Raw genomic sequence first — 26636 nt, 5'->3', positions numbered from 1 at the left:
CTTTTGTTTAAGAATTAGTAAGAGTAGATAATGTGAATTCACTTTCGTTTCAGTTCTTTAAGCTTCTGAAAGCACTTTAAAATGATGCAAAAATAACAACGTTTCTGCACGTGTATCTTCTCTGCCTCTCAAGGTTGCTTCACTCTATTTCGTGCATAGATGCTCTTAAATGTGAGGAAGGAATTGTACCTTAAGGCCAGAGACAGTATATTTGAAGTTTATAGATCATGAAGTAAAGCTTCTTTCTCAGTTCAACAGTATTTTTGTCTAGGAAATAAAGTAATGACACTGTGCATCTTTCACTCTAGTGCTGTGAAGAAGTTGTTGCAATGAGGGTATTTTTTAATTCACCTGAGAAACTGCCAGCTTTCCTCCCTTCCTAAATTCTGTAATCTGGGAGTAATTCTGTTACAGCTGTTTATGGAGCACTTTGAATGTAGTGTTACTGATGGTATTGGAAGTTCTTTAAAACACCATGGTACCTAATGCAAAGAATCTTCTGCACCTGAGGACCAGTGCCAAAGACAAATACAAAAGCCCACTGCAGAGAGACACTGAGTCTTTCTGCATTGGTCAAGATTTTTAGGGTGACTTACAGGAAATCTTAGTTCAAGTATAAGCTTATTTATAATTAGTACTGAAAGGTTCTGAATGCCGAAATTACTTGTACTGAATTCTTCACATCAGTTGTCACTGTCGGGTGTCACAGTTTCTCCTACTGCAACCAGGGTCTCATTAGGTGAGTAACACCTTTTCAGGTTCTGAAACTTCAGGGAGGAGATGTCTTAGAGATTTTGTCCTGCTACTTGCAAAGGGAAGTCAATAATATCTTTGAAAATGATGAATTCCCCCCGTCCCCTCCCTGAGGGATATTGTCTTAAGTCAATGGTTAACGATGTCAGCCTGTCTTTTATGGATATTCTGCAATATGAATACATTAGAAGTAGTCCCAACTTTTAAAAAAGTGCTAGCTTCAATAGAAGTCTCCGTTGTTGGCAGGTTTTTGAGCATTTTCTCTGAAAGAGTAGACGAGCTATACTCAGTGTTATGTATCTCTTATTATTTGACACTTTTCTACAGAGAGACCTCCATGTGAGGATCTCGAAGCACTTTAAAAATGCAAGCCATCCAGATGGTTAATTTTAAAATGAAGAAATACGGTCTTTTCTTTAAAGAAGACTTTATTCCTAAGGCTTGTTGAACAAGAGAGTTCTTAAATATCATTAGCAGACCTAGACAAGGTACATTGTTTTGATGTGTGAAATGGCATCTTACTAATCATGTAGAATTCTTAGGGACCCTGCTGTGCAATTCTCTGATCTGTTTCTCTGTCCCTGGGGCCTGCTTTCTCAGCCTCACCTGATTCTTGCAGCTTGTGGTTTAAATGCTTCCCAGCAGGATGTGTTTTAATGCAGAGGTGTTAAAGGTGCCAGCACACATGTGCACACAGATATGGTGAAGGAGAGGGAAAAGTAGGTTTGTTTTCCTTTTAATGAAGAAATCCTGATTTTGTGTGCTAATGCGTTGTCTTCAGAATCATTTCCCTCTTCTTCTCTGAACTAGATTAGTTCTCCCTCTTGGAAATCAGACTGAGGATTGAACAGATTTCCTGCCTTTCTTTGAGGTAGGATGTGATTTTTCTAGTTAGGGGAAAAACTGGTCAGTTGCCTTGAACAGCAGGGGTGGGGAAGAGATTATTTGGATATATTTAGGGAAGTGCACTGGAGCAAAGTTAAGATTCTTTCAGGCCTCCTTGTATGAATCAACAGTGTTAGAAACTTACTACTCGAACAGTAATGGGGAAGTCATTCCACCTGTTAGCTCTTTTACTAATCAAGTGTTAAAGGGGAAAAAGGCAATTAGTTACTCTCCCAGTGGGGCAACTTGGTCAACTTTCTTCAACCAGTTTAATGACTGAGCATGTGAGAGCAGAAGTAAAAAAAGTCCTGTGTTGCAGTTGTTAGAGAGCTACGTGTCTGTATTACTGTACTTCCTTAAACTAAATTGGGAATAGATTAATAAGCAGCATGCATTTGCCTTTATAATTTTTATTGGTTTATGATAATCCAAAAAGGGGCATTCTGAGCTCATTTATATAAAATATCACTGATGTCTTGCTGTCTTTTTTCTTCTCTCCTGCCCCTGTTCCCCAATGGTCCCATCATTTAGAGACTTCTTGAGTAAAAACCAGGAGCTGTTACAGAAACTGTCTGAGAAGAATGAGGAAAACCTCCAGCTAGTGGAAGTTCTGAATGCTCTGTTTTTCATGCCGTTTGGACGACTTCATAATTATGCTAGAACTTTGCTAAAGCTTGCCACGTGTTTTGAAGTGGTAAGCTGGCTTTGTTATCTATATCTGAATAAATATACACATGAAACTTACGGCTCGGAAGTAACTGTGTGAAGCAAATGACAGGTAATTAGAAATAGCTTAGTCCTCAGAGAAGCTACCTCAGACTTGTATTTGCTGCAGGGAAGATCATGCACATTTATTTGCACAATCTTACACCGCACCTGCACAGATCACATGACAGGTAGAAACTTGTTACCCTCCCAGAACTTGTTTGTGTGTCTGAGAGCTTAATTGCAAACATCTTATTTTGATGTTTGCCTGTTGCTTTTCAGTTCCATCTGGCATCATTACTGTAGCTATTCTTGGCTGTACTACTCTACTAAAAATACTGCATCTATATTAGGTAGATTTTTACCACCCATTTAGATGTATATAGTGGCATTCTTTTGAAATAAAAGGTGACTAAACAGGAACAATAACTACTTATACATTTATCCCAATATAGTAATTTAAAGTATTATTCCTGCAATTATCAGCACTACTTCTGCTACAGCTTGTTAAGCTGCAAGAAGGTAGATCATGTAATTGTATATCAATCATTCTCCTCTTAACATTCAAGGAACTTTTGTGATTTTAAAAACTCCCAGCACACCAACAGAACATATGACTGAGAAAATAACTTGGCCTCCACTGTTACTTTATTAACCAGACCAACTGTCGTGCATTTGGTGCTGATTTAATAAAATGAGCTGTTGCATTGCAGTTTGGCTAGTGTTGTTGGCACAGGTGTTCAGAAACACTCTCAGGTCTGTCTTACCTTGTGCCCTATAGGCATCTCCAGAATACCAGAAGCTACAGGATTCTAGTTCTTGTTATGAAAGCCTTGCTGTCCATCTTAGCAGAAAAAGGAAAGAAGCAGAATATACGCTTGGCTTCTGGAAGACCTTTCCTGGGAAAATGACGGTATAACGACAATTGTCAGTCCATTAGCAGCTTGAATCTCTTGCTGTTAGCATTATATGCTGTGTCTATTACTGATGCTACTGTCCCAGTGGCAATTCTCATTTTTCTAATTTGTGTTGCTGTAGTACTCTTAAATTTAGAAAGGTTGGGCCTTTACTATGAAAGACGAATAGCACTGAGCTTATGTCACAATCAGTGAGAAGTAAGTTTCTCTTAATTTTGTTTTTAACCCTACCCGTAGGATTCCTTGCGGAAGCCAGAGCGTCGTTTAATCTGTGAAAGCAGCAATCGGGCGTTGTCCCTACAGCATGCTGGAAGATTCTCTGTAAACTGGTTCATCCTCTTTAACGATGCTCTGGTACATGCTCAGGTAAGCCAGCTTGTATCCAGGAACAAAACGTTACCTCTGCTTCAAACAACATGACATATTTTTCATATAGTGAAGATAAGTTTTTGCACCATTCACTGCAATGTTGCTTGAATGCTTAAAAGTGGTATTTTGTTTTCTTGTTTAGAAATAAATTTGAACTTTTTTTTTATGTTTGATTGCTGTTGCCCTGTGGCTGGCATGGTTTCTGTTGGCTATTTCTCAGAGCAAGGTGCATGTAAGGAGTGTGTACTGCTCAGTTTTCTCTAGTCCTCAAAGAAAGGGAAAAAAAAATGTTCAGAAAAAGCATGGGGCAGGGATGATGGATGAGTACCTGGTGAACTTTCCCTTCTCCTTGCCTACAGTTCTCAACACACCATATTTTTCCCTTGACCACACTGTGGGTAGAAGCTCTTTCAGAAGAAGCTGGTAATGTGTGAGTATTCTTGCTTGTAATGCTGAAATAGTCGATATCTTGGGATGGAGGATGAGCATTTTGTAACCAGTTATTGTAAACTAGAAGCGGAATAGGCTGGATGCAATCATGTCTACCCCTCTCTCTTGTTTCAGAAAACTTACTGTATTTCTATGTCTTAAAAAAAAAAAGTTGTATAAACATCAGAAAGAATATGGTAGTCAAGAGGAAAGCGAGTAGTCTTTCCTGCTGCTTCTTTTCACTGCTGACTTGTGAAGTGAATGCTAGCTGGGGTGGGGGAGGGAAGATAAAATATTCATGCTCTGAGAAACCTTGCCTTTTTCAGGATGAAACTTCACTAGATTAAAATACTTTCCCCGCCCCCCCCTTGTAGGAATGGATTGAAGATTACAACACCGGAAGAACAGTTTGTTCTTGTTTCTTCAACACCACAGGAGAAGGTAGGCATACCTACAAATTTTGCATGGCTTCAGTGATATGAATGAGTCTTTCTCTCCTACTGTGAAACCAAACAGGGAGAAGTATTGCCTAAGTATTCACCAGGAATGAAGTCTTCCTGCAACTTGGTATGCAGGTTGACTCTACGCTGTGCTTGACTGTAGCAGTGCTCCACTTTACAACACTGTACTGAGTCGTGCAAAGGAGATTATTATAGTTGCTGTAAAGGTGAAACGCTTTCTGTTTCAGACCAAGTGGCTGAGGGCAATAAGCCAAGCAGTGGATCAGGCCCTTAAAGGAACTTCTGACTTAATTCTGTATGGAGCTGGTGGGAACGTGCCAAGACAGGAACCTCCTATTTCTCGCAGTGCCAAATACACCTTCTATAAGGACCCTCGATTTAAGGATGCTGTTTATGATGGGAGATGGCTTTCAGGAAAACCCCATGGCAGGTAAAAGCATTTGAATGTAACAGTTGAAAACAAAATGTGGTGGTTGCTGTATCAATAAGTAGGCTCGCTCACAGAAGTTATTTGGGAAGTGTGAAGTGAACTGATTATCTTATACACGTGTATGGCTTTGTATTTTTTCCAGAGGGATCCTAAAGTGGGCAGATGGAAGAATGTACTCTGGGACTTTCCGGACTGGGCTGGAGGATGGGTAAGATCCTCTCGCTACTTGTGGAGCCAGAGGGCAAGAAATAGCTTTTGTTGTAGGAGATGATAATAACAAAAACCTTTTAATTAAAGGGTTTGCAGTGAATCTTGCTGACTCAGGGTTATGTCTGTTAACAAGATATAGATATATGTCAATATATAGATAATCTCTCATTTATCTGGAGGTATGCTAGTTGTCTTCACAACAGACTCTGCAACTGTGTGACTAAAAACTTGCTCTTTCATAAAAACTGAAATTAATTGGGGTAATCAGCTGTAGAATGGAGGAAGGAAATGGTAAAACAGCCAAGGAGAAAGAATGGGTGTGTGGGTGTAAACTCCTAAGCAGAGGAATCCAATTGAAAAGTCTGCAGTCAACTTTCTGCTGTATAGGTAACTATTAACTTTTTGTGTTGCAATATTCTTTCAAAAGTTCTGGTATTGGGTTTTTTAATCCTTCTAGAAAATGCAGTGCTTTTCATACAATGTAGTGATGCATCTTCTGTAATGTTTTCCTTGCTGTATTTCTGGTAAAGCAAGGGTTTAATAATTCACGAAGGAGATAAAATCTTGAATCGAGACTTCAGGGTTTGGGTGATGAAAACAAAACTAATGACAGTATGTGATCCTGGTGATTAAGCTGAATAGCACAGAGGAGTTTGAAAATAGGATGAACAGAAGTCCCAGACATTATCAGGTTATCTGGTGAAACAAATAAGACCACTTGAAAGTAACTTAATAATTTATTACACAGCTTTCAATTAATCTATGGATTTCATTGCTAAGAATCTACATAAAGCAGTATTGAGGCTAAGAGGTTAACTTCTTTCCAAAGGCATTTTTATACGAATCTTGTGAGCAGACATGTCTGTACTGGGCAGGATAAAAACATATGAGGAGTCCTATTGGCTTCCAGATGTATTTTCAAAGTATTGAGTTGGAGAGGAAATTGAAATGTGGTCTGGCTGCAGACAGATTTTTAAAATGCACCTTAGCTACTGGTATAATGTCAAACTCTAAAACCAGATTAGAGCTTTGGTCATAGAATCATATCATAGAATGGTTTGGGATGGAAGGGACCTTTAAAGGTCACCTAGTCCAACCCCCCTGCAATTGGCAGGGACATCTACAACTAGACCAGGTTGCTCAGAGCCCCATCCAGCCTAGCCTTGAATGTTTCCAAGGATGGGACATCTACCGCCTCTCTGGGCAATGCATTCCAGTGTTTCACCACCCTCATAGTGAAATTACTAACTAGTAGTAAGTGTAACTAACCCTGGTGATTTTAGGGTTGTTGGAGATGGAAATATTGCAAACAAATCCCCACCAGAAATAAAATTGTAGTTGAAATGATTGTAGTTGAAGGGATATGCTAAAAATGATACAGAGCATTCTGATTTTAGAATGGGTCTGTGATATGTATCTGTTAGTGTTTTTAATGAAATGTGTTAGCATTATAGCTGCTTGTGTTCCATTTCTGTGCATTGACAGGTATGGTGAATACAGAGTGCCAAACAAAGCATTGAATAAGGATGACCATTACGTGGGGTACTGGAAGGAAGGCAAAATGTGTGGGCATGGAGTCTACAGGTAACATGTAGCACTTGTGTTGCCGTCATTGCAGAAGGGAGAACAGGGCTGATGCTCTGGCACGCTGCTTACCAGGCCTCTCTATGTAGCTTTCTTGTTACATTTCAGACTTGTGATTATAGTTAGCTTGGCTTATTTCCTCCTTTGCTTTTGGTAGATCACTCACAATGCATACCTGTACAGTGCTCTGTTATTAATCATAGAATGATAGAATGGTTTGGGTTGGAAGGGACCTTAAAGATCATTTGGTTCCAACCCCCCTGCCATGGGCAGAAACACTTTCCACTAGACCAGGTTGCTCAAAGCCCCATCCAACCTGGCTTTGAACACTTCCAGGGATGGGGCATCCACAACTTCTCTGGGCAACCCATTCCACTGCCTCACCATTCTCATAGTGAAGAACTTCTTCCTTACATCTGATCTAACTTTACCCTCTTTCAGTTTAAAGCCCTTGTCCTATCACTATGCTCCCTTGTAAAAATTCCCTCTCCAGCTTTCTTGTAGGCCCCCTTCAGGTACTAGAAAGCTGCTGTAAGGTCTCCCTGGAGCCTTCTCTTCTCCAGGCTGAAAAACCCCAACTCTCAGCCTGTCCTCATAGGAGAGGTGCTCCAGCCCTCTGATCATCTTCGTGGCCCTCCTCTGGACTCGCTCCAACAGGTCCATGTCCTCCTTACGTTGTGCGCCCCAGAGCTGAACGCAGTACTCCAGGTGGGGCCTCATAAGAGTGGGGTAGAAGAGGAGAATCACCTCCCTCGACCTGCTGGTCACGCTTCTTTTGATGTTGGCTTTCTGGGCTGCAAGCGCACATTGCCGGGTCTTGTTGAGTTTCTCATCAACCAACACCCCGAAGTCCTTCTCCTCACACCTGCTCTCTATCCATTCTCTGCCCGGCCTGTATTTGTGCTTGGGATTGCCCCGACCCATGTGCAGGACCTTGCACTTGGCCTTGTTGAACTTCATGAGGTTCGCACGGGCCCACCTCTCCAGCCTGTCAAGGTCCCTCTGGATGGCATCCCTACCTTCCAGCGTGTTGACTGCACCACACAGCTTGGTGTCATCGGCAAAATTGCTGAGGGTGCCCTCGATCCCACCGTCCATGTCACTGACAAAGATGTTACTGACCCCTGAGGAACGCCACTCATCACTGATCTCCACTTGGATATTGAGCCGTTGACCACAACTCTTTGAGTGCGACCATCCAGCCAATTCCTAATCCACTGAGTGGTCCATCTGTCAAATCCATGTCTCTCCAACTTAGAGACAAGGATGTCCTGCAGGACAGTGTCAAATGCTTTGCACAAGTCCATTAATAATATCCATTCTAATGTTGCTACTAAGTTTCAGTAATAGAGGATTCTTTCTTCTGAGAGATAAATATAACCTCTAATGGCCTTGCTTGTTGGGGAGAGAGTGGCTTTAAAACAACAAAGCATCAAAAGACTTGTATTAAAGGCTGACTTTTACCCCAAATATACTTTTGCTATAGTTCCTGCTTGGTGTGGCTGTAATGTAATTCCTACAAGGAAAAGAGAGGGTTGATCTGTTCGGGGGGTGGGGAGACACCAAACCACCAAAAAAACACCAACCAAAAAAAAACCCCAACAGAAAAGTAGATTATAGGAATCTTATTTATTCTCTTTTTCATTATAGTTATGCTACTGGTGAGGTGTATGAAGGGTGTTTTCAGGATAACATGCGTCATGGGCATGGTCTGCTACGCAGTGGGAAGCTGACCTCTTCCTCTCCCAGTATGTTCATTGGACAGTGGACAATGGATAAGAAGAGTGGTTATGGAGTTTTTGATGATATCACAAGGTAATGCTTCAGTTGCACAAATCCTTGAACACTGGTATGACGTACAATTGCAAGATGACTAGGAGAGGATTTAATCTGTTAGTAATAGCAGTAGTGCATGTATTTTTTTCTTTAGGCTTCCTGGGTTGATGATCTAAAGAACAGGGTCTAGAGACTGCTTTTTGGTGCTGCTTCTGGAGTAAATGTGGGGTTTTTTGTTTTGCTTTGTTTTTTTCTGCCTTGCTTTCCTATCATATTCCTGCCTGAAAACTAGCACTGAATATGGTCTCTTATTGAGGTATCTTGTTGTGTGAGTGCTGAAAGCTTTATGAATGTCATGTGAGGAATATTTATTCATCTCAGGCCTATAAGACTGGGTTGTTCAGTGATCAGATACACAGGACTAGGCGAATTCCAGCTAGTGCTCAGGCTTTCCATTGAGTTATTCTGTCAGTGCAGCGGAGGGAAGATGCTTTCTCTCAGGGCAGATCAGTGAAATGATGGTCTCAAACAGAACCGCACTAAATATGTGTGCTAAATGAATACTGTCTGAGCATAGATCAATATAGTCTGGTTTTTTCAGTCACCAATTTAATACTGTTTTTTCCTGAAAAGAGAGCTTTTGGTGAGAGCCCAAGAAAACTGGTTTTGGTTTAACTGAACTGAAAGCCCGCTTAAAAAGCAGAATGGTAAAAAGTCTGGAGGTGAAAAAGTGTGGGAGCGTGTATGGATATTTTTCTGAAAGAGAGCTATTGTAGCATCTCTAGGTATTTCCTGATGTCAGTTTTGCATCTACTCTTGTTCCAGTGGTGGTGGTTGTTCTTATACTACAGTGTTAAGATATCTCCACATACTTTATTTAGTCATTTATTTACCTAGGACAAACTGAAGAGACAGCAGCTTTCCTCGCAGATCCTCTCACCTCCAGAATTTGTAAATGCAGTGGCAGTTCATGGTGAGGGAGGAGTGTGGCATTTGCTTTCTATTCCAGAGTTACCCAAATATGAGCAAGATGTCCTCACGGTAGTTTTCTTTCTGGTCTCAGGGAAGGATATGTGCATATGTTTGTGGCCTAAGGATTCGTTTTCTTCACTTCTTATTCTTCATCCCAGACAAATAGGGAATAGCTGCAGACACTCTCCATAACTTGCTGTCATTATTGCAAACTAGTCGTTTGAGCAAGTGGGACTTCTACTCTGTTATGTTTCCATCCTGGTAACCGAGTGTGCTGCATCTGTCTCTTTAAGAAGCCTTCACCCAACAGACACCCCTGTAGCTGGCATGATGAATCAGACCGGCATCCTGCTAGGTTATGGGTCCAATCACCTGGAAGATACCTCTGAATTTAGATTAATGGCTGGGCTTGCTCTCTTTCCTAAGACCATAATTTTTCCTGGATACTAGAAGGAAAATGCTCTCTAATAAGCACAGTTCTATTAACTCAATCACTAGTTTCCCTCTAAAAGCAAACAAAAATGTCCTAGACAAGTTAATTTTTTTAATTACTTGTATGGTGAAAACGTAATGTTCTTTTTCAGAACTGGAAGAATAGGTTGTTTTGAAATATTTGGGACTTGCACTTAGTTTCAAACACTCTAGCCTGACCGCTGTGGACTTACACTCACAAAAACGTGCTTTAAATAGTCGTCTGAAAGAGGCTGATGTTTACTTGTGAGCAATCTTTAGTTGTCTAATAATTTTTTATGGCATGACCTTGGTTAGGCTATTATCCAGAAACTTTCTACAACGTGATCTGTTTCCTTACACTTTTTGTACTCTCATGTCGTATATGACTTTGTAGGCCTCCCTCCTATCCCCCAAGTAGAACAGCTTGGTTTCTTCCATTTATTGTCCTCTCAATTTGAGTCATCTGAGTTTAGGTAAAGAAATCAAAAGCTTTGGCAAAAAAAAAAAAAAGCCTAAAATAAGCTTCTTGCATCTTTTCTAAATAACTGTTAAATACCTCAGGTAGATGCCTGATGAAGCTGAAGATCCCCTTTCATATGCAACTTAAATCTTAGATAAAGCTGATCCAGATCAGCTAACAAGTTTCCCTGTTTCTTATGTGCTGTAGCTACTACCCAGGTTCCTTTAGATAGGAACTGGGCTTAACTAGGCTTCAGCATTGTTTCAGATCATCAGGAACAGTTTGCTTGGATGTGGCCGATTTGTAACGCGAACATTGTGCAAGGAAGTTCATGATAGTTTATCAAAAAGAGTCTTTATTTCCATGAAGCTAGTGAAACTAGATTGACAGACCTGAAGCAAGTGCTGTATGACTCTTTTCTAATGGTTTCTGTCATGGTCAAATTTCACAGTAAAGCCAAAGAAAGGATATAAATGTACTACTTAGACTGTATTCTTCCTACTTCATTTTTCTTCAGAGGAGAAAAGTATATGGGAATGTGGCAAGATGATCTTTGCCAGGGCAATGGTGTTGTGGTTACTCAGTTTGGACTGTATTATGAAGGAGCCTTCAGCACCAACAAAATGATGGTGAGTCGAACACTGAATTCTCTGCTATAGTGACTTTTCCTCTCTGCTATAGTGACTTTACCTCTAAGTGTGGTAGCTTTCTGGGGTAGATGAGCGTATGTTAGGCTGTGTAAACCTTCTGTTCTTCTAATATTCTATTATCCTGGCTTTTTAAACTGTCTTTATAATCCCTGCTCTGTTTCACCTAGGACTACGTCAGAAACTACTTTTAAAAAAATTATTATTTGCTAAGAATTAGTAAAAGGTTTTTCCGTGTACCTTTAGATCTGCGGTCTGGCCTTCTGTTGTAATTCCTGCTTTGTGTTCTTTATGACTCTCTTTATAGGGGACTGGAATTCTGCTTTCTGAGGATGATACAGTCTATGAGGGGGAATTTTCAGATAACTGGACTCTGAGTGGAAAGGTTGGTATTACAGTTGTCACTTGCAAACTGTTACCATCTAAAAAAAAAAAACCAAGTCCCTTTCCTTGTAATTTGGCTCCCATTGGATTTCAGTTATGTTTTTTATTATCTTCTCTCAAGGGAACACTGACCTTGCCAAATGGAGATTATATTGAAGGTCTCTTCAGTGGAGAATGGGGATCTGGGATAAAAATCACAGGAACCTACTTCAAACCTAGCTTGTATGAGAATGAGAAGGACAAACCTAAAGCGCTGTGAGTGTTGAATAAGAAATAATTTCTCATATGGTTCAGCGATACTTCGCAACGTAACTATTGTCTTTTTTCAGAGGCCAGTTAAAAATATTTTTTCCAAAGAAACAGTGAGATTTTGAAAACGCTTTTCCTTTTTCATTCCTCTTCCCTCCTGCTTAGGAAATAAAATAACAATCTTCTTTGTAGCTGTTCTTGCTTTAATTACTACTTGAATGCGCAAGTAACAGCATGAAATTACAGGATAGCCAACACGCTGCTACTGTCCTGTAGCAGTCTCAGAATTTTTTTTTTATTTATATCTGAACTATTAGAATCTGAGTTCACAGCTGCTGCTGACTTTTGAGGTACTGAGAAAGACTAAGTTACATTTGAGTGATTAAGTCAATCACAGACCTTTCTGCTTTCTGCCAATTATTCTGTTGGTAAGTTAATTCGTTTAATGTGTCATTTAATAATGCCAGTGGGGGTACATTTGGACAGAATTAGCTAGTTACCACACCTCTTCCACACAATGCGTGAGAAGATAGTAGAAAAATCTGCTGAATTGCAAAAGAGAGCATTTTAAGACCTTGGCAAAGATAATTTGAAAAGTATCCATATAACCCTATTTATAGCAGATACATTAGGTCAATTTGCTTAATTACTGCTGGGGGGGGAAAAAACATGTTTGTTTTATTTAAGTCATAACTGAGATATCTTTGAGTAAAAGATATTTAAGTAAATTTGAAGAGTTGTTGGTGACATTTCAGTATTCGGTAGCACTATATACCGGTGCACAATAGTAGTTATTGTTGTACAGGATTCAGTATCTTTGAAGCATACTCTCAAATTTCAGATTAAAATGGGAAACACAACCCTGATGTTTTTACCTAGATTACTTCTCAGTATGCTTCCTGAAGCATTCACTGGTAATTTCTTTTGACAGTGCTGACACCTACAAGAGAATGCAAAGTTAAGCAGGCCTCCCTGCTGAACTGAACACTTGCAACCTTAGCAGCTGTCTGCTTTGTACCCCAGTAGGGAGTCTATGAATAAATGTATGTACATATTTGTGAAGATTGCTTGTGAAATAAGGGTTTCATCTACCTCTTTCAGGCTCTCTCGAAGTTGAAAATCTTCTGGTATAATTTGTGAAAAGGCCTAGAGCCTACTTTTTCTGCTTTGTGAAACTGGAAGCGTGAGGTGTTGCTAGTTCTCATCTCAGACATGGTGGAAAAGTATTAATGGAAGGCCTGACAATTTCTGACACTTGATTTAAGTCAAGATAGAACTGTTAACCCTGACAGCGTTTATTTGCTTTATGAAAGCTTTTCAAAGCCCTAAATTTCATTATATGTCTGAGATACCTATATCTATATATGCATAGGGAGAACAACAGTTCTTGGTTTTCCTTTGGCTACAGGGGATCCCTGAGCATTGGCTGTCAGTGAAAAGATGCCTGAGCTGGTTTTACTCTCTACCAGCACATCCCTAACATGTCACGCAACATCATATGTAGATACTACTTTAGGGGCAGAAGCCATATATCCATTCTTGGTATTTATCTGTATAGCTGTGCTATTTGTACGTTCCAGGATAGTGAGATATCGGGGACATTTTTGTACTATGTCTTTGCTACGTGAATGTGTCCTGAGCCTTCTGAATGAATACCAGTGGTGAAGATAAGCCCGGTTAAGTGCAGTATATCCTGTTTTCTTGGAAATCAAACCAGTCCTTTTTGTGCTTAAATAAGCCATTTCCTGGAATACTACAAGAAAGAGGAAGACTGACTTGTCTGGGGTAGTAAAGTTCATAGTTGTTACCACATGTAGGTATAAAAAACATTTTAATCTTGTAACATTATAATATGTTACATGGATTAATGTATGTTAGCAAGGAAAAAAGATTTAAGGGTAAGTATAACTTTTTGTAAGTTCTTTTAAAAAGGTGTTGAAAGTCAAGACAATTAAATAGTAGGTTCTAGGCTTACTGCTAGTGATAAACTTGGTTCATAGTAGAGACTGTTAAGTATATCAGCTCTTGGTAAAATAGTATGAGATATTGGCATTAGCCATAGGTGGTTTTCATAGCTGAATGTGTTGTTTCACGACTGTTTGATTTTAACAGACTAACTGGTCATCTTATTAGGCGGAAACTTGGGATCCTGGCAGTGCCTCCCGATGAGAAATGGAAGGCAGTATTTGATGAATGCTGGAACCAGCTTGGTTGTGAGAGCCCGGGCCAGGGGGACAGATGGAAGGCTTGGGACAACATTGCGGTGGCCCTGACCACCAACCGACGGCAACACAAAGACAGGTTGGTTCCTAGAGAATGTAGTCAGCAAGATGAAGAAAGTATTGAGAAAGAAACTGGAATCACACTCTACTCTAGACGAGAAACTCTAACTGTGAAAGTTCAGTTAAAACAACAACAAATCCTAAACAAAATCAGAACTCTTAATACTCTGCACTATAAACCCTTTCGGGGACATACTGATGTTTAGAATTAGTTCAGTTGTTAGCTTCAGGGTTTTTTCCTACTGTATGTCTAATAAATAATCTGTACCATGCCTTTGTCCTTTTTATAACTGCAGCCCAGAATTATTGAGCCGCTCACATACTCAGACACTGGAAAGCTTGGAGTTCATTCCACAACACGTTGGTGCCTTCACCCTGGAAAAATATGAAAATATAAAAAAATATTTGATAAAGGTATTGTGACTCTCCAATGCTCACATAGCTTGTTGGTAAGGCATTATGTCAAGCTCACTTTGTAATAGCTTTCCTTAATTCCTTCCATATTTGCACTCTTGTCATCCCTGTTGTATTCATTCACGTTTGCTCATAACTTCCTAATTTATTGAATTAAAATCCACAACTAAGACCAAAATCATTATATACCTAATGGATACTGTCTTAAAGTCAGTTTCTGCTCAGCTACTGTTTTAATTCTTATACATTGGATCCCAGCAAAGCATCTTGAAATACTTGCTAATTATTGCATGTTAATTTTAACAGATGACTGTTAAAGTAGTAGCACAAGTTCTTGTACTGTCTTGACTCCTCTCTGAGCTGTCTTCAGCTAATACATAAATTTTATCATCCAAGTGGCGATTTGTTAAATATAGCTCACTTTTTGATCTATCTGTAATATCCTTTTTCAAAGCCTGTTGTTGGACCTCTGACCCATCTCTCTTAAATTCCTTTTTTTTTTTTGTCTGGCGTTGACCTGTCTGACTGGCCAATTAATATCTTTCACCTCAGGCTTGTGATACTCCTCTCCATCCGTTGGGCAAGCTGGTGGAAACACTCGTAGCTGTCTACAGAATGACCTATGTTGGAGTAGGAGCTAATCGACGATTACTGCAGGAGGCTGTAAGAGAGATAAAGTCCTACCTCAAACGCATCTTCCAACTGGTTAGGTAATGAGACTCTAATTTTCAAGTCAAACTACTGCTGAATTAATTAAAGATGTCTCGTGTACTGAAACTGTCTAGTGTTTAGGCAGTCCAAGTGTGCCAGTATCTTTAGTCTGTTTTGGGTGTTGCTTATATTTTCCTTAACCTTTTTAAGGAGTCTTGAATATTCTGTCAAAATAGAAAAACTAAAATCTTCACCACGGTGTATTACATCCTACATTGTACTTCAAAATATGGCTGTAGGAAGCTCGTCTTGAATGGGGATTTCCAATTTCGTGTCTCTGGGTATCCATGCTGTGAAAAGACAGTGTTCAAAGGGTATAAAAGAATAGTGAGGACGGGGACTCGCAGTGTATTCCATTGAAGTTCTTGCCGACGTGGATGAGCAATGTTCCCATGAAGCGTTTGCTTAGATTCTTGAAAGCAATTACAGCTTTAATTGGGTCCTGCCAATCTGAAAGCAGAAATACTCCAAATTATTAACCATTAGAAGCCTCGTCTGGAGGGAAGTGATGTCTAGGTAGGAAAGGTGTCTTGGGCATTGGAGGGGTTAGCCTTCATAAGTTTTCTTCCAGGGAGATGGTACCGTACATCTGTTAGCTATGCTGTCTTAGTCCACCAGGTATTATTTCAGCTGACTTTTCTTTCCTCTCCAATCTTGCCTTCGAATGCTGTGATTTGTAGAAACTTCATGAAATGAAATCATACATTATGTGTATTGCCATTTAGGTTCTTGTTTCCTGATCTTCCGGAAGAGGGCAGCACAATTCCATTTGTGGCAACAGAGACAAAGGGAAGGCGATCGTTTTGCAGTGGGAAATCTGACTCCAGATCAGAATCTCCTGAGCCGGGGTACATGAAGGCAAAAAAAACTGAACTGAGGAAGGCTGCATTTTTATTTCTGTTCACAGTTTTTTTTCTTGGGTGGGGGAAGAAAGATAAGCACATGTTTAACTGATGGATATAAGCAGATTTTTTTTTTCCTTTGGTTCTGATGACAGATTCTGATAAGCAAGCTTCCACATGATGGTTGCAACAAGCATTTCATCCTTGTTCCATGCAATGATTCGTTACTTAAGCCCAAACTTGCTTTTGTCTGTTGTGTGTAAACAAGTTCAGGCCTGGGCCTGGGCTTCAGAAAACTGTTTGGGATATGAGCACTGGGGTAATGCAGCTCCAGTGCACATATACTGCATCACAAATAGCCAGTCGCGTGGAGCTCGCCCTTGGGTCCATCGCTGTCCTGTCCACAGCAGCCTCAGGTGTAGCTGAACAAGGAAGAGGGACCAGTAGAGAGAGCCTTCTGAGAGAGGCTCCAATGACCTGGGCAGATGGTATTAGTAAGCACTTTGAGTTCAGCTTTCCCTGTTAGGATTACAGCTTGATGCCAAGCAAATGCTGACTTTATGAAGCCTGGAGTGTGTGTGTGTGGAGCTAGGTCAGGTATAACTTCATGGCTTTTAGCCTGTTTTCTAGATTGTGCTTTGAAGGTGAAGTTCAGCTGTCAGCAAAGCGGCTCAGAATGGGGGCTAAATGATTAGCATGAAGATACAGGTAAAACTCAAACTATAATATAGTACAATATTCAGCTTTTACATTATACAAGGAAGAAAGCTGATGTTCTGTTTAAAACACAAAACCCAGAAAAAGCCTGCACCACAACCACTGCCTCTGCCCCAAAACCACCTGGATGTGCACCGTAAAGGAAAATTACTCCTAAGTATTTCTTAGTACAGATACTGTTTGATGGATTTATACTTACCTTATTATTCTTATCCCTCATAGAATAGGCTCACACTAAATGAAAGATTTGTTGCAATGATTTCTTTTTCATTCAGTTTTTATAGATAATTAGGTTTTTAAAATGTCTTCCTCTTCAAACCACCCCCCTCTCTGTTTTTTATAGCTATGTGGTAACCAGTTTTGGCTTGCTGCTCCCTGTATTACTGCCACGACTCTATCCTCCTCTGTTTATGTTGTATGCCTTAGACAACGAGCGTGAGGAAGATATTTACTGGGAATGTGTTTTACGTCTAAACAAACAAACCGATATGGCTCTTCTAAGTTTTCTTGGAGTGCAAGCGTGAGTATGCTTCAACAATAAAACAGAACTTAGAAAAAGATTATGGCATGTAATGAGATAAAGCAACTGAAAAAACCCTATTGTCTAAAGTGTTTTTCTTTGATTACAATCCATCTAAACGTATCTTCAAGCTAGTTAGTATGGTTGAGAGAGTGAATCAAAACTTCCCACTTCCAAAAAGGGGGAGGGAAAGGAAAAAAAAAATTGGCATTGCTATAAAACCAGTGAGGCTTTTCAAATTAGGCTATTTTCCGGCTGTTTGCGCTAGAGGTAGTTGATTCTGTAGAAAGAGCTGTTGTATCTCGTAGAAGAACATGATGACTGCATTGTCGTAAGGTGAAAAACACTTTAAGACTATGCTCTCTCAATAGACCACCTTGGGTTTCTTGCAGGAAATTTTGGCCAGGAACTGTATCCGTCCTTGGAGAGAGTAGAAAGGTATGTTCATTGGGCCTTGACTTACAGCATGCTTTGCCCAGTGCTTCTTTCAAGAAGCTGAGATCATGAAGAAGCAGTCAAAGAATTTTTGACCAGGCTTTTTTGCTGAAGAGACGCTATGCTATGTTGTTTCCTTAAAATTTGCCTGCCACTTAAAAGCTACCTTAGTGATTTCTTCCAATAGCCGTCAGTCCAGCTTTGTCACTTACTGTCTTACTCTGTAATGAATTCTAATTCAGGAAGACATTTGCTTGGTCTCCAATTATGAAAATGTGAGAATAAAAGTCTACCAAGGAAATTTCCAAGCTGCTTAAGAGAGTTATACCATGTATGCTTTCTGATTAGGAGAAGAATTGTATGGCTTTTATTCTTAATCGTTATCTTGCTGAAAGTGGCTGAACGCTGGTCTTAGATGCTAATAGTGTAGTACTCGATTTCTGTGCTCCAGTAAGAGTGGTTTAATAATCATAACTTTGAACAATTTGAATGTTTACAGTATACTTTAAATTATGGCTGTTTATGAATCAGTATACTTTTATCTGAAATTTTCAATTTCTTATAATCACTTAGATACTCTTGCCTTCAGACCACCACGTCCCTCTTTATAACTGTGGCTTGCGCAAAGTCTGTAATAATCGGAAGCATGGCTTTCATCATAGTAGTTGCTGCACACAGACGAGCCGATATCCCTCGATAGAGATTGAGTGTTGCAAGCTTGTAATAATAACCAAAACTGCTGCTGAACCCCACCCCTGGGGCTCTGGGTTCCCAGCAAGACAAGTTCCCTTTTTCCCAAATCGTGAAGTTGGAAGTTTCACATGATGCAAACCTCCACTCAGACTTTAAATGTTACAAAATCCAGCAATAACACGTTTCTTGAGTTTCTTCAGATCTTTTGTATTTTTAGGTACTGGGCAAAATTCTTGCTGGCTGTCTGAATCCTTCACACTTCTGACTGGTTTTTTTGGTTACAGAGTAGAGCCCCTCCACTGTGCCACTATGTGGCACGTGTCTTCTCTGAATTATGCAGTATATGATGCTCTCTGCAGCCACTTACCTTATTTGCCAGGTCACTCCTTCAATTAAACAGGATGTTTTTAGCCAAGACGTCATGTTTATCTGCTTCTCTCCTCTGTCCAGTTTCCTCATTACTGTGAATTTCTCTAGGTCTTTTTGCATCCATCCATTCTCTACCTGCTCCATTCAGAAAGGCTTAGGCTCGGTTGCATGTTAAGAGCTAATATTTATATTTGTTCTTGTCTGTTTGCTCCAAACCTGAGTCTCTGATTATTGACTGCTATGACTTTTCTAGGTTTCAACCGTTCCAGTCTTACGGTTCCCTCTTGATTGTTAACCATTAAGAGTTAATGATTCTCAGTCTTACTTGACCTGGAAGATACCCAAAACTGTCACTGATTCTCGTAACATACCAAGGAATTCAGTACAGGCTTTCCTGAATTTTAAATGAAACTAATACAAATTATATATAGGCAGATTTCCTGGGTGACTTTAGCGCCCAGGCACATTCCCCTTTCTTTGCACTGGAAAACCAAAAAAAAAACCTTTTTATGCCAGTGTTGCATGATATGCTGCTTTTCTTCTGCTGCTGAATAGTGGGGTCGTTAAACCTGCGTGATAAATCTTCTCATGATTACACAGGTATCATCAAATACAAAAGATGCCTGCTTTGCCTCTGCAGTCGAATGTTTACAGCAAATCAGGTAATTCTCTGAAATTTGTCTGTTACTGTTTTTACTGTTCCTGCTATAGTAGTATCTGGTTTACTTGATTGTGATCCTTTACCTGTCACCTTTTCTTTGCTCACCTTTGTAAGAGAGGTCACCAAGAGGTTTCAGCGTTCCTACTAAAAATGTTAGCAAGTTCTCCCAATGGGGAATGAAGTAACGCCTCATAAATGTGACGGAGATGTGTCCATAGGACGCCGTTCAGAATCAAAAGCGTGAGGATGTCTGATCAAATATACATGTGAATTTCTAAACAGTTATGGCAAGATGACCTGTGTATGGGGAGCTTTTCTGTGTCTGCTAGCTGACATAAGGAATTCCGCTGTAAGAATATAAGTAGAAATTAAAAGGGATTTAAAAAGGATTTTTTTCCCCCTTTACCACTATGTTAAAACATCTTAAAACTGTGAAGACAGTCTCACTTGCAGTAGTTAACAGCCTGGGGTACTACGCAGCCTTGGCAGCCGTGACTCTTGTGGTGTGAATGATCTGGCTTACCTTCTGGGGCACGGGGGCATGCTAGCTAGCAAATTGTCTTCCTAATTTAGATGCAGGTATGTAACAACTTCTTGTTACCCTGTTTTGCTCTTGCTCTCCAAACAGTACCACCTTTACCCCAGCTGACAAGCTGAAGGTGATCCAGCAGACTTTTGAAGAGATCTCTCAGAATGTACTTGAGACTCTTCAGGAAGATTTTCTGTGGTCCATGGATGACTTATTTCCCGTTTTTCTCTATGTGGTGCTACGAGCCAGGTAGGCAACCAAGAGCGGCATCAGTCATAAGCTGAGCACAGGCAGTATGAGTACTTTTACCTGTATTAAACACTCCTGCTTCTCGCTATAGGACTACATGCTAGCTTTTTGTAACTTAACAAATTTTCCGTTTTGGCTGTTTGCTTTGGCCTGAAAAAATTTTGAACAGTTAACTGTGAAATGGCTGTGACCTCAGAACGAGGTTAGGGAAAAGCATGTTTCCTGCACAACACCATGTACAAAAAGTAAAAACATTATAATGGTATCTTTTGTTCACCTATTCTCTTTCTCTCTCCCCCACGTGACAGGATAAGGAATTTGGGGTCTGAGGTGCACTTAATCGAAGACCTGATGGATCCTTATCTGCAGCATGGGGAGCAAGGCATCATGTTCACTACCTTGAAGGTATGAAAATTATTCAGGGTTATTAAAAGCTTTCTTTGGAAATTAATCAGCCTTGAGCAATGATGATCAGCTTAGAACAATTGTATGAACATTAGGTAGTAACTTTTTTGACATTTTTATTGAAGTTTTTAGCTAGAATGAGCAAGGAAACTTAACTTAGAGCTTAGGATAACCTAACAATTGCAGGTACTGCTAATAAAATGGTGCAATGTGCAATTGTACTTTATTCAAATGTAATATTGGTTGCTGTTGACTGTTCTGAATGCTCACCTGTAGCTTGTTGTTCCCCCGCAACATAACAAACCTTATATTCCCTTTATAAAAATTGGAATGAAGTGCTACTTTGGAGATTAGCCGTTCCAATAATGTTTAAGTCTAACATTACATCAAGATGCTTCAGGAATTCAATTTTGCAAAAAGAAATAAAAAAAAAATCTTTTCACTGTGTCACTCTCCACATTCTATTTAGTGTTCTTCTCTTTTGAAGTATGGAAAAAGGGAGAGAATCTGTTTTGATGAATATCCTTTTGTGTACACTAGGACCTCCATAATGGAAATACCGAATTGTTTTGGCACCTCAAAACTGTTCAAACAAGTGGGTCTTGTGACAATTCAGCTGTGTGGAGCTTTTTTGTGGGGTAGTTTTGGAGGGAGGATGTTAACCTGAAACTTAAATAAAAATCTGAAGCTGAGCTGCTAGGTGAACATGACTGTATTTTTCTCTCTGTGCAAATTGGAAAGGGTTGGGTGCAGAGGTTTTTTTCATACCTGTTATTTTTATAGTGCTGCAAAAGGGGGAGGTTTGAGTTGGTTAAAATTTATCAAAGAATCTATGTAGTAGAAGCAGAATCTTATTTTCCATGAGTGGAGGTGTTGTCCAAGACATTTTTATTAAGTCTCTGGTCACGGCTGACCCAATGCATATTTGAACCAGCATTAAGGAGTGAATAGCTATCACGCAGCAGGTCAGGGTATTTATCCAGATGACAGAAACCTTTGCTTTTCAGTCGGAGTGCTTTTGAAACGCTTAATTCCTGCATCCTTGTCCTGTAAGAAAATATTTTTTTGGGGGCCCTTCTGTCAAAGGGCAAAGAGACTTGTGAGCAAAAAAACGTACTTCATCTTGGCAAAGCTGTGAGCCGTGGAAGTATTCAGAGTCCCAAATCATGCTATCTTGCTTCATTAAGAGTTGGACATAATTTCTAACTTAAAATCTCCTGTTGTTCTTTTTGCTAGTTTACATATCAGAAGATTCTCATGTGTTGAGTGTCACTGTATCATCACTGCTTGTAGAAAGCCTAGTCCTCTGTTTTCTTGGATAGGAAAAAAAAAAAATCAACCTTTTTGTGTACGATGCTCTATCAGCTTGCTGAGAACTGGTATGTATGCTAAACTGCACTTTGTTTTAATTCAGGCATGTTACTACCAGATTCAACACGAAAAGCTTACCTAGACCATCATTCACGACCTGGCTCTGTGGGATAATCTACTCAGTGGAGCTTCACGAATACCCACTTTCTTCCTTGAAATGGCACTTAGAAAATACTCAGTTGCAGTTCTGTTGTTACAGATGAAAATACTCAGTTGTTTCTTCTGAACTTTCAGTTCTCAGATTGGAAAACTGCAGCCAGAGGCTATCTATGAAGTGACGATGAAGCTAGAGACTTGGTTTGTCAAGTACTTGCCAAGAAGAAATAATTTCCTGTTCTAACAGAAAGATTATTTACTCCTTTTCAATTAACAATGCTGCAAAAAGGCATGGCATCTACATAGAGTACATGTGAAAGTCTGGACTGCATGGCTTCTAAAGCAGTGGGTTTGTTTTTATTATTCCTGGTTTGTCAACAGAGACATTTAAAGAGAATGAATTGCACCACAGAACCATTCAGTCTTCCTGAATTAAGCTATTATGTTTGTTTGTTTATTTAAAAAATAGAAATATGTTAGTATTTATAATGGGTAACCTATAGTGTGTTTGGCTGTAAAGGCTTTGAGGCGTCTGTGTCGAAGAGAATTGCCAAATGCAATTGGAAATACTGTTGTGGAAATAATCACACTGTTATGGACTTCCCTGTTTGCTACAATTATAAGTATAAAGGCATTCACCATTCTTTCTGTTTATGAAATAAATAAAAGGCACTGACCACTTCAAATCTTGGCACTGAATTAAACACCTGGAATCTGTAGTGTTCAGTTCATGACCCTGAGGCCTGAGGACAAAGACTTTCTCTGGAAGCCCATGCGACAGAAGGATGGGAACGTGCTCTTGAACAAGCTGACAATGGATTAGGTTTGAGACTTTTTGCCTGTTAACTTATGTGTCAGAGTGAAAGCTAACCTTGTTGCATTTTTGAACATGTAGAGAACAAGTAATTTCCCTGGGGGGATTTGTGTGTGTGTGTGTGTGTGTGTGTGTGTGTGTGTGGTGTTCTGTGGTTTATGGTTAACTTCATTTATACCAATAACACTGGTGGATAATTTGGGTATTGTAGGTGCTGTTCTTTATCATGGCTGACTCAAAAAGGGGGAGGGAGGAATAGACTATAGAATGTTATAATGGCTTAAGTTATGTCAAACTACCATAGATAATGCTAATCATATTTTTGAAATAGTAAACATGACTTGTGTATTGGCACCTAAATGGAAAGAAACCATGTGTCAAAATACTGTTTTGAACAGTGACTGTAATGTAGCAATTTTCATAATAAAGTAAAAAAGATTGGTCTTTCTGAAATTATTTTTAGTTCTATCAGAGAAAGGGAAAGAGTAATTCTGGGAAGATGATGTTTAAAACTATTGTTCTACTTGTTATACTCATAACAGACTATAAAGATAATAGAAAATAGAGATAATAGACTTCATGTTTGCAAACAATTTTCTGTTAGCTTAATCTTATTTTTAAATTACACTGAATAATTTGAGGAGAGATAAGCAATCATATGAATAAAAGAGAAGCTATAAAAAGAAGTTAGTTTGAGAAGGGGGGGGAGATGCATAAGTAAGGGTGGAGAGCACAATGAAGCATAAGGCAGGAATTCAAACACTTCATCTTTTGTGCTAGATGCAGTCTTTCCACGCAATCCTCTCTTAGAACTCAATGCACAAAAAATATTTAACTGAAACCTGTAGGAGCAGAGCTGCTCTTTGAAAAGGAGCTATGCTGAACAGCTGAGTAAGTCAATGGCAGTAACCTTCATCTGCAAAGACCTGAATTCAGGATTTATTTCACCTTTTGTAGGAGTGTAATCATTAAAACCAGGTTGTTCAGGGGCAGTGTTTGTTGTCTTTAGATGTTTCAGAAAAAAGGAATGATTTTAATCTTCAGCTTTGACATGCAAAAAGCTTTGTTTCATATGACCTTACTCCGACATCTGTGCCTTAAACTGTAACTAGAAATGGGAAGTTTTTCCATAATCTTTCTGCCTTTCAAGAAGGAGGCGTATCTACCAAATATGTAGCACCCTCAAATGTTTAAATTCAATCACTGTGAATGATGCAAAGTTGATAACTAAAAAAAACCAAAGAATACATCTGCCTTTACATATATATGTGTGTGTGTGTATATATATATACACACATACACGCAGCCTCTTAAAAAAGTAGTGATATCGCATATGAATTTAACTTGCTGATTAATGGAGGCAGGCAACCTGGGCTGGATTATTTTGGGTCTTTCTGATATATAGCTCAGTTATTAGCTGAAGAGAATCCTAGGATTAAACGTGCTTCTGACACAGATTCCACTTTGCAGCCTACGTGGGCTGTGATGCATTAGGAAATCACTACAGACCAGCTTTGATTTGTGTATTTCTGTAGCTAACAAAGAAATGAGTTAACCTGCAGGACTTCTCTGGCTGTATTGCTTCATGGTAATTACTTTTTTCTCATTTTTTTTTTTCTTTTTCCCTTTTTTTTTTTTTTCCCCTTAAACTGAAAGCCGGATATTTCTTGTGCTGCAGCAGAAATCTTGTAGCCAGCCACAGAAGATCAATGTTAGAGTATTACAGCTTCTCGTCGTAATTGCAGGCATGGTAGCTGAAGACAGACCCTAAGAGATGAGTGCCCTATTGACTAGGAAAGTTGCTGAGAATAAGAAACTACTTAAGTGAGAGAGAACTTAAAGTAGGCTTTTTATGCAAGAAAAGGGTTAAGGGGATTTGTTCTCTTCTCCCTGGTAATGAGTAGTTCTAAGGTTAGGTTTCTGCGGATTAGAAAGGAGAGGATGTCCATAGATTAGCTAGAGCGGTGAGGTTACTTGCTCTGCTAACATCCAGCAAATACGCTTTCCCTCTGGAAATTCTGCGCGAGCTGAACATGGTGTATTCTGCGGTGTTTGCAGGTAAGAAAATATGCACTGTACTGCAACCATTGTACTGCACAGATGTATTTCCCCTATGCAACTGTGAAATTAGTTTCTTCTCCTAGCTACAGCAAAGCTAATTAAACTTACGATATCTGTTTAGTTCCCATTAACTAAATATTAGAGATATGTGTGAACAGGGAGTAGGAGCTCAAATGAATTTTTTACTCACTCCTCATCTTCACAAAGTATTCTGACTCAAATGCCAGGTGCTATACGTTATGGACTTCCTCCGCCGAAAGCAGGTTCGCTTCCTAAGCGTTCTTGTTGTTAGAAGCAGTTAAGGGAACTACCTGTTCTGGTATGGCGAGAGGTAATATAGAGGAAAGACATGCGACTGAGAGGGGACTGTAAAACAAATCCTTCCTTTGAACTACCGAGCCATGTACTTGTAAGTTGATTTAGTATCAATGTGTTGATGTTGTCAGGCGGTTGTTGTTTGGTTTGGGTTTTTTTCAGTAAGCCCAAGCTGTTGGCAGTAAGCAGCGGCAAGTAAAGCTGGCTGCCTCACGTGACGGCAGCGTGCTGCGCCCAGGTATTCCGCTCTGAGTGCGCCGCTCTTTTAGGAAGCGATGCTTTCGTGAGAGTTACCCCCACGTAAACAAGATACTTGGGCCACAACTGGAGCTGTAAGCTTTTGTTTTAGAGGGAGGCAGAATGAATCATTACTGAATATATCTGATTACAAAAAGTACGAGTGTAATTTGTTCCGTCGGCAACCTTACCTATGCAGGTGTGATTACCTACATCTGTTGCAAACAAGTCTCAACCTTTGCTTAAAACGTGTCAATTTATTCCACTAATGTTTAGGGTTGCTTTTTTAGTTAAAACACTTTCAAGTCGCAAAAAGTGTACAAAAAGCAAGATGGTTTTTTTACACTGACTAGAAAAAGAAGCTGACAGTTCAGTGATGAGACTAGCCTAATGAAGTTTATTTAATGCAGAACAGAAAAAGTCCTGCATAGGGCACGTCATTTGAGAGATGCCGAGTGTCTCTTATTACCATTTTTTTGCCTGCTCGGTTTGCTGACTTATAGTGGCTTATTTGCAATAAAAGCTTTCTCGCTGTTCCCTGCCCTCAAGCTAATTTGCAGTCTTCAATGTGCCAAATCATTAATTTTGCCAAATCTAAAGACATGAGTAGTTTTCCTTGTTAAAAGTGCTCAGTAACCTTGTCAAGCACGTTAACCAAAGCAGCTTATAAGAGCAGGGGGGCTGATGTTCTGAATGTCAGATTCTCTGGTGTTGTCCCCTTTAGAGGCTTGACGGCACCCAAAATTATCCATTTAGAGACAATTCTGAAAACTGTATTAAAAGCGGGGCTTGGGTTCCCTTGCAACTCCAGCCTTGTATCAGTAAGATCTTCTGGTCTGTCTGACAAACAGGGTCAAGGAATTTCATATTCTGCTGCTGAAGGAAGTCAGCCTTGTAGCCCAACTTTGGGATAACTGATGTTTGTAGACGTGCGGTGACAGACTCCTTTTGACTCTAAATTCAGGCACGCTCAGCATGGATATCCAGTTCTGTCCCTAATAGCAGGCAAGGAGAGACATCTATTAATGAGCATCTGTAACTGCGTGCAATACATGTGAATGGGAAGGACCTCGCACTGGCTGGGAGATTAGTCAGGTAAGCCTTTTAGTAAGAACTTCCATCTGATTTGTTTAGATGCCTGGAATGAGCAGACCCTGAGCTCTGGCCTTATACTCTGCCTAGACAGAAGTCTCAGGAAATGAAGGCGCAGTAGTAGTGATAAGTTTGTTTG

General features: G+C 39.8%; 1 protein-coding gene across 8 annotated transcripts in view; it reads left to right on the top strand.

Annotated features, from left to right (window-relative positions):
* The window catches only part of ALS2 (alsin Rho guanine nucleotide exchange factor ALS2), a 46887-nt gene extending 20469 nt beyond the window's left edge, over window positions 1–26418 (top strand). For 6 of the 8 annotated variants that reach the window (XM_087733617.1, XM_087733621.1, XM_087733618.1 and 3 more), the window contains 22 exons: window positions 2170–2332; window positions 3125–3256; window positions 3498–3626; window positions 3989–4059; window positions 4433–4499; window positions 4747–4949; window positions 5092–5157; window positions 6645–6743; window positions 8394–8558; window positions 10922–11033; window positions 11359–11436; window positions 11557–11690; window positions 13797–13985; window positions 14263–14380; window positions 14933–15090; window positions 15817–15939; window positions 16994–17170; window positions 17563–17608; window positions 19268–19329; window positions 19957–20106; window positions 20415–20511; window positions 21926–23236. In XM_087733617.1, coding sequence (XP_087589743.1) covers window positions 2170–2332; window positions 3125–3256; window positions 3498–3626; window positions 3989–4059; window positions 4433–4499; window positions 4747–4949; window positions 5092–5157; window positions 6645–6743; window positions 8394–8558; window positions 10922–11033; window positions 11359–11436; window positions 11557–11690; window positions 13797–13985; window positions 14263–14380; window positions 14933–15090; window positions 15817–15939; window positions 16994–17170; window positions 17563–17608; window positions 19268–19329; window positions 19957–20106; window positions 20415–20511; window positions 21926–21964 — 2578 coding nt within the window. In that variant the 3' untranslated portion in view covers window positions 21965–23236. Of the gene's footprint in view, window positions 1–2169; window positions 2333–3124; window positions 3257–3497; window positions 3627–3988; window positions 4060–4432; window positions 4500–4746; window positions 4950–5091; window positions 5158–6644; window positions 6744–8393; window positions 8559–10921; window positions 11034–11358; window positions 11437–11556; window positions 11691–13796; window positions 13986–14262; window positions 14381–14932; window positions 15091–15816; window positions 15940–16993; window positions 17171–17562; window positions 17609–19267; window positions 19330–19956; window positions 20107–20414; window positions 20512–21925; window positions 23237–24448; window positions 24851–26256 lie in introns of those variants that run through there. The other 2 variants (XR_015699074.1, XM_087733623.1) reach the window with 2 other exon arrangements.
* Window positions 26419–26636: the final 218 nt, after the last annotated feature.

The sequence above is a fragment of the Nipponia nippon genome, unplaced genomic scaffold, assembly GCF_047370975.1.
Source record: "Nipponia nippon isolate SJK-2023a ecotype South Korea unplaced genomic scaffold, ASM4737097v1 scaffold_5, whole genome shotgun sequence".
NCBI classification, from domain to species: domain Eukaryota; kingdom Metazoa; phylum Chordata; class Aves; order Pelecaniformes; family Threskiornithidae; genus Nipponia; species Nipponia nippon.
This window is presented reverse-complemented; position numbering and strand designations above follow the sequence as displayed.